General features: G+C 54.7%; 1 protein-coding gene across 2 annotated transcripts in view; it reads right to left on the reverse strand.

Moving 5' to 3' along the window:
* The window catches only part of fam222ba (family with sequence similarity 222 member Ba), a 45,678-nt gene that overhangs the window by 5,460 nt on the left and 33,154 nt on the right, over positions 1–7,064 (reverse strand). For both annotated transcript variants that reach the window (XM_035527290.1, XM_035527289.1), the window contains exon 2: positions 5,798–5,930. In XM_035527290.1, the coding sequence (XP_035383183.1) occupies positions 5,798–5,879 (82 nt within the window). In that variant the 5' untranslated portion in view covers positions 5,880–5,930. The remainder of the gene's footprint in view (positions 1–5,797; positions 5,931–7,064) is intronic.

The raw sequence follows: 7,064 nt of genomic DNA on the forward strand, positions 1-7,064 counted from the left end.
CACCGGAAACAAAACTGATCCCCCGACTGAACCTCTGCTAGACTTGCACATCCTGCACTGAGCTTTTTAATTGGGATGCGACGTGGTAAAAGAGCCAATGAGGAGCGATGTGATGGCGTCTCGTAATTGAAGGGAGAAGTTCGCATGAAAGGCCATAATCGGCTGCCTTTATTAGGCAGGATGGTGGGAGCCACAGCAACTTCTGGCCAATTAATTCTACATTTATTAGCGGCTGGAGGAAAGAACGGACACGTTTCCTGAGAGAGATTTCTCGCCCACGCGAGAGCACGCGCGCGCTGCATGCTCGCGCGTCCCGAGGCGTTCGTTCTGTATGCGACAGAAGCGCTTGCTTCTCACTTTCTGTTGCATTTGCAGTACAATAGCCCCGCAAAAAAAAAAAAAAAGACAGTTTCAGTTCCTCGAACTGACATGACATGTTTGATGCGCGTGGGGAGGGGAGGTGAGGGGGGGCGGATGAGAGAGGGAGAGAGAGGGAGAATTTGACGATGATAAGCGTTCTCTGTGAAACTGCTGTCTAGTGGCTGAAAGGGAGTCTTTGTATAAAACAAGCTTTCATCATTCGAGGGGAAGAGAGAGGGTGTGTAGAGAGGGAGAGTGAGGGGGGAGAGAGAGAGAGGGAGAGAGAGAGAGGATGAGAGGGCTTCTGATGTGCACCCACCTGCACGGCCCTGCCACAGAAGTGGACGTATCCTTCCTACACGCACACGCACGCACGCGCACGCGCACACACACACGTCCCGTCTCCAGGCTGGCCGTTGTGAGCGCACGGACTTCGGCGGTAGTGAGGGCGCCCCAGTACGGCGCCAGCACGCTCACCGTATGCACCAACCGCGGCAGGCACAGCGATCGGCCGATCCGGGCCACTCCACAGTGGAAGCCGGAGAGAAGAGGAGGAGGAGGAGGAGGAGGAGGAGGAGGAAGAGGTTCAAGGCACCGACGACAAAAGCGAGTTTGTTTCACTCCCCCTCAGACAGAGCAGGCCCCAAGGCAGAGTTTGTTATGGAACTGTGACGTTCTCCTCTTGTTCTCCTCTACACCTCTCCCAACACACACACACACACACACACACACACACACACACACACACACAACTGCCCTCCTGCTCTCCTTGTCTTCTTTTATATGAATGGTAAACAGAGATGGTTCAGTGCTGGAACTGACCACACTGACCACAACACCAACTGTCAATACCAACTACTGCATTCAAGAACCTCAGAAGGAGAGAGAGAGAGAGAGAGAGAGAGAGAGAGAGAGAGAGAGAGAGAGAGAGAGAAATGAAGAGGGAAGGAGAGAGGAAAGACAGAGGTAGAGCAAGAGAGGAGAGAGTTCCTGCTCAGGTCACGTCCCGGGGCTGTGAGCGTCCCCGTTTCTGCTGATCTGAGAACAGCATCGCCTCACGTTGTACTGAGGCGCAGCACGGACACCGAGTGGAGCAAACTGGCAAACTGGTCCCAGGCTGCAAGAAAACCAAACCGTTCCTGCTGGTGGCCCGGGTCTCAGAGGTGTGCATTACAGCAATTTGCCAGGCCGGTCTTCACCCACCCAAGCACTTCGCGCCATTGGGAGTGACACTGACAGCCTTTCTACCGGACCGCCGGGAGACGCAAACACACACACCTGACGGTGGGGGGTGGGGACACAACAAAAACTAGTCAGAATCAGAAAGTCCGCCACGACCCTCCGCGGGCGGGTACCCTGTCACGTTAGCTCTCCATCAGCGCGTCCGGGGGACGGCGCAGGCCGAGAGGGCCGTATGCCGTACGTTGCCCTGAAGGAGCCTCCGTGAGCAGCAATTATAGAGAGTCAGCCAGTGAAGTGAAGGGGCAGCTGCAGACTCCCGCGGCTCTCTCTCAGCCTGGAGAGTTGAGAGTGCGGGGTTGAATTAGCCCCTCTTCTACACGCCCGTTTCTGGCATCCAGTGGCAACTGGGGCTTTCACCAGGCGGGAGGGCAAGCGTGGCCCGCGGCTGGAGGAGCCCGCTCGGTAGTGTCTCATCTCTCTCTCTCTCTCTCTCTCTCTCTCTCTCTCTCTCTCTCTCTCTCTCTCTCTCTCTCCCGGTCCCCCCCCCCCCCCCCATAAACGAATGTGAATGAATATGCGTCACGAACATGCACCCCGACTACGGCACGTGTGCATACAGCCCTGTTTGCGTTCACCTGCGCTCGCGTTCACCTGCGCTCGCGTTCATCTGCTCCAGCAGGCCTTGTGTTGCTGGTTGCTATGAAGAGAGGCAGTTGAGCCCAAGTGAGGATGAAGTCAACTTCCCCCATGACAGAGCAAGACACACACACACATACACACACAAAATGTTCTATTCTCGCATTTCCTGCTATGATCCAGATGTTGGCGGAACACATCTGGTATGGGCACAGGTTGCTTGGGAGAGCTCCTACACAGAAAAGACTGATGGAAAAGAGAGAGAGTGAGAGAAGGAGGAAACTGTGAGCGAAAAGGAAAAAAACCAACCACACCATTCTTTCTAAACGTGTGAGGATTACTGGTCCTCACATACTCGAAGTCGTATGCTAATGGAAAGAGGCATCAAGTTCAGTCTGAGCGGTTTCTGTCAGTCTGTCAGTCTCTCTCTCTCTTTGGCACGTGATCACTCTTTCTCTCCTCCCGTTATTTTAAAGGCAGCAGGAGAACTGGCTCGGAGGAAACGAAGGCACGAGGCACGAGGCACGATGATTAGGCGAGCGGGCGCAGCCACTCTCCCCGGGGAAGAGCCTCTGCACAAATGCTGCCACAATCCCCCCCCCCGCCGCCCAGCAGGCAAAAGCAACTGAAGGGCGAGCTCTTGATCAGGCAAAAGCAGCCGAAACGGGAGTGCCGGAGAGGGCCGATGTGTTCGGCGGGAGGGCAGGAAGCTGGGTGGGGGGTGCGGGGGGCGCGAGCGGAGACTGACAATGGCAGGGGAACGGCTCTGCATGCCGGTTAATGGGGGCTCCTGGGGCTAGTCTGATTACTGCTATTCTCAAATCACAAGACTGATGAGCAGGGGAAGGGGAGGGACGGAGTGAAAAAGTACTTGTGCTAGAAGAAAGAGAGAGAGAGAGAGAGAGAGAGAGAGAGAGAGAGAGAAATAGCAGGGCAAGGAGAGGCACCATGCTCCTGACAAATAAAGCCCAGAAGTGGGTCAAGCTCTGACTGCTTCTGCGATTCTACAGTGAGTGAAAGCTCTGGAGATAGAACAGACTTCACGGGAGACCGGGGGGGGGGGGGGGGGGGGGGGGGGGGGGGGGGGGGGGGGGGGGGGGGGGGGGGGGGGGGGGTTGAAGGGACAGGAGGAGGAGGAGGAGGAGGAGGAGGAGGAGGAGGAGTCGTGATGGAGGCCGGGATGCACCGCCACGCGCCATCCGGGTGCTTCACGGCCCCTCCCCGCGGTCCTGCCGTCTTGTACGGTCCTGCCGTCTTGTACGGTCCTGCCGTCTTGTCTGCCCCGGAGAGCAGCGTCGGCACAGCCACTTGACGGCGGGGCGTCATCGGCCCTGTCTGTCTGTCTGTCTGTCTGTCTGTCTAACCGGGTTTTGTCATCCTAACGAGATTGAGTCCTCATTATCACCAGTCAGCCTTCCCCAGGGGAGCTGCTCTACAGGGGGGCACAGGGAGAGAGGGAGAGGGAGACAGACAGACAAACAAGGGGGAAGGTGTGCCAGAGAGAGAGAGAGAGAGAGAGAGAGAGAGAGAGAGAGGAGGTGGGAGGAGAGGGAGAACAGGAGTGACAAGGGGAAGGCTTCCCTTGTGAGTAATTAACGTGTTGTCGGCTCTCCTGGATATGGTGCGTATTCCAGGGCGGCAGCACCAGCTATAGCGGACGGCGTGTGGCACGGCTGGGACTCGAACGGGGAATCCAGTTGCAGGCCTTTTAGTTTTAGTTGGATGAGCTTGTCCTTCCTTTATTGAGCAAGGAAACCCCCTCCCCTCCCTTTGTTGTGGGCTGTTGACTAAACAAAATGGCCCCTGACATTTCCTCGCTAAATAGCTCGCCTGCCAGTCTTGTGGCACGTCAGGTCTGGCGACACCAGCCACCCACGTTTGTCCGCCGCTCAGAGAATGGGGAGAGGGTGAGACAGACAGAGAGAGAGAGAGAGAGAGAGAGAGAGGGATGGCTGGATTCAGGGCAGCAGCAGGTGTTCTCTGTGTGTGGAGGTGATGGAGGTTGGAGTTGATGGCTGCTGCTCTCCTGCTGCGCCTCCGAACAACAGTGCCTAATTTCACCGAGCGCTCGACATCATTGAAAAGGACAGGCTGGATGGGCAGCAGGGTTTCGCCTATGTGTTTTGTGTGTGTGTGTGTGTGTGTGTGTGTGTGTGATGAGAGCGGGGGCGAGGATGACAGGTGTGTGGGGAAACGCAGTGCTGCCGGCTGCCGGGTGCCAATCAGTGGCAGCTCGGATGAACCTGAGGCCCTGCAGACAGCAAGGTGTGGGACAGGGGCCAGGAAGGCTGGGTCAGCGCTGGACACGTGGGGGCGGGTTACGGGGGGGTTGTGTTTGGGCGATGGGGCAGGAACGCAGGGCTGCCACCCCGTCATTTCCATCCCCAGCCCTTATCTGGAGGTGTGTCACTCCGCAATGCCCAAAATGGGATTTTCTGTCCCCGGCCATTAGCGCGCTGGCGGACACGGATTTCACACACGCGTCCATCCGGAACGCAGGACTGAACGCAAGACCAGGACCCTCGCTGACAAGGCGTTAATGTTGGCCGGTGTTGCAATCTTCAGATGGGATCAGCGACTTTTTTAATCCCATTTACCGATGTTAGCCGTGTCCAGTTCCGCCCACTAGCCATCTCATTCTCTCCCCGGCGCACGACGCCACAAAGTTAAAGGAAGAAAACAATTAAGCTAAAAATGTACTCTGTCGATTTCTGATAGAGTGTTAGGGACACTTGTTCACCCCCTAAAAATGTGGAAGCTTTCTTTTGGGGGTTTTTTTGACACTGAACCAAAAACCTGTTTGTTTTGCTGTCGTGAAGCTGGCACTGCATGTGCGGTATTGCCTGTGCTGCAAAACGTCGCAGCGTCTCTGCGTGAGAGTCAGCGGCTCGATCTAAGTGTTTGCGTGTCCCAATCTACCTCCGACAGACTAAAACTGGCCTGCGCCACGTCTTCGTCGCGCTAAGCTTAGGTCGCCCGAGGCCTCAGGCACACCCTGACGTGGTTCTGCGCTGTTTACATGATCGCAGCCTAGTCAGACTAGCAGCACTCCTCAGACTATTATCGATCCATCGGTGTGCATGTAAATGTGTCTTTCTACATGCGTTGAAAACAAGCCCGAGTACGAGTTTAACAAATTTGATTTGATTGTACTTCATTATGTTTATTATGAAACTGTTGTTAAGTGCTTTATGAGAAAACAAGTTCCAGTGGGAAGCAGATCTTTGAGCTCTTACTGGGGTTAATGGTGGGTATCTTTGCCTTCAGACAGCTGGGTTTCAGACCACTAACTCGTGCAGGATATCAATAGCTCATAATGATTAAGATGTTTTTATTGCCACAGACATGATGATTTTCATATATCTCACAGACAATTAGCAACGGCATCTGTCCTCCAGATCCTGGCTCAGAACGGCTCTCCTGTGGGCGTTACGCGCTCACATTACATGGCTACGTTGAGCTGAGCTTTTCATGGAACATCTACTTTATTGATATCGTGCAAATTCAATACACCGACATCAGACTATGTAATGTAGCCCTAAAAAACACTCTGCTTGAAGCTTTGAATACTGCCTGTGTGCACGTGTGTGTGTGTGGGGGGGGGCGTACTGGTACTCACATTTCTGAAGTCCAGTGTTCATCTGCGAGTGGGGAAGAAGCTGAAGGGAGAGGTCACCTGGCCCTGGCAAACAGGCCAGCATCGCACACACACACACTCCTAGTGCAACATGGGACACACACTCCTCCTCACACTGCCGAGAGACAGAGAGAGAGAGAGGTGATTAGACAAGCCAGTAACGTGCATACATTAGCGTGGTGGAGAATACAGCCATATAGATCAATCTCTCTCTCTCTCGCGTGCGCACACACGCACACACATGCGCACGCACACACACACGCACACACAGACACACACACGCGCACACACACACGCACACGCACACACACTCGCACACGCACCCACCCAGATCAACTTGACATGTAAACAGCTGTGGGTTGCTCTCTCCCATACCACACAGACACACAACTCCCCCCGCCCCAAAAAAGTCACCAGTGTGGGCTCGGTTGGCCATGCTGAGCTCCAGGGCCAGCCGTGTGCTCCATGCAGATAGGACCCTAATCCTGCCAGCAGAGCGGGTCCACTCTGGGCGACCCCCGCCCCTGCCGACCCGCAGCCGCTGAGCCTGAGTCTGAGTCTGATACCCAATCTGAACTTTAATTAAACATCAAACGGCGCCACGGACACGCTACGGCGAGCCGCACGCCTCGGGGGCCGGTAGACCGCGGTAATTCGACTCTGTGCACGGGGGTCCCTCACTCTGCGACCCCCGCCCCCTCCCCTCCACCTGACGCTCTTTCACCCGGCTGCCCGGGCACAGGTGTGTTCGCAGGGCGGGCTCCGGGTCTGTGTGCTGCTCGGTTTCGATCGTTTTCATGGCACGGTGCCGTTGCACAGATTTGGCCTCCATGTGGCTAGCAGGCAAGCTTGCCATCGAGCCAAAAAATGTGATTTATTCACGACTGCAATCAAAATCTGAAAACAGAAAAATATGACAAGATATCTTGTCAGTTCTCAGTAGTGAAAATAGAATCTTATAAGCAAGTTGCTCCCCTACTGAGCGACACTGTTCTGGAGTCGAATTATCTTCCTATATTTAAAAATGTCACTGCCACTAGGAAGTCATAGCTTACGCTGTTCTCAAGCCTGTTTTTTTTCCATGAAGGGATTTGAACAGACCATAGCCGAAAACCAACAAATCACGAACAAACGTAATGTCTTTTTTAGCACGTCCACGGTGCTACATTAACTGCCGTGTTTAAAACAAAAGCACTCAAATGATCCTCAAAAAAGGGAGAGAGAACGAACAGAGCACTACATGTTGACA

Source organism: Electrophorus electricus, chromosome 6 (assembly GCF_013358815.1).
Source record: "Electrophorus electricus isolate fEleEle1 chromosome 6, fEleEle1.pri, whole genome shotgun sequence".
Classification (NCBI taxonomy): Eukaryota; Metazoa; Chordata; class Actinopteri; order Gymnotiformes; family Gymnotidae; genus Electrophorus; species Electrophorus electricus.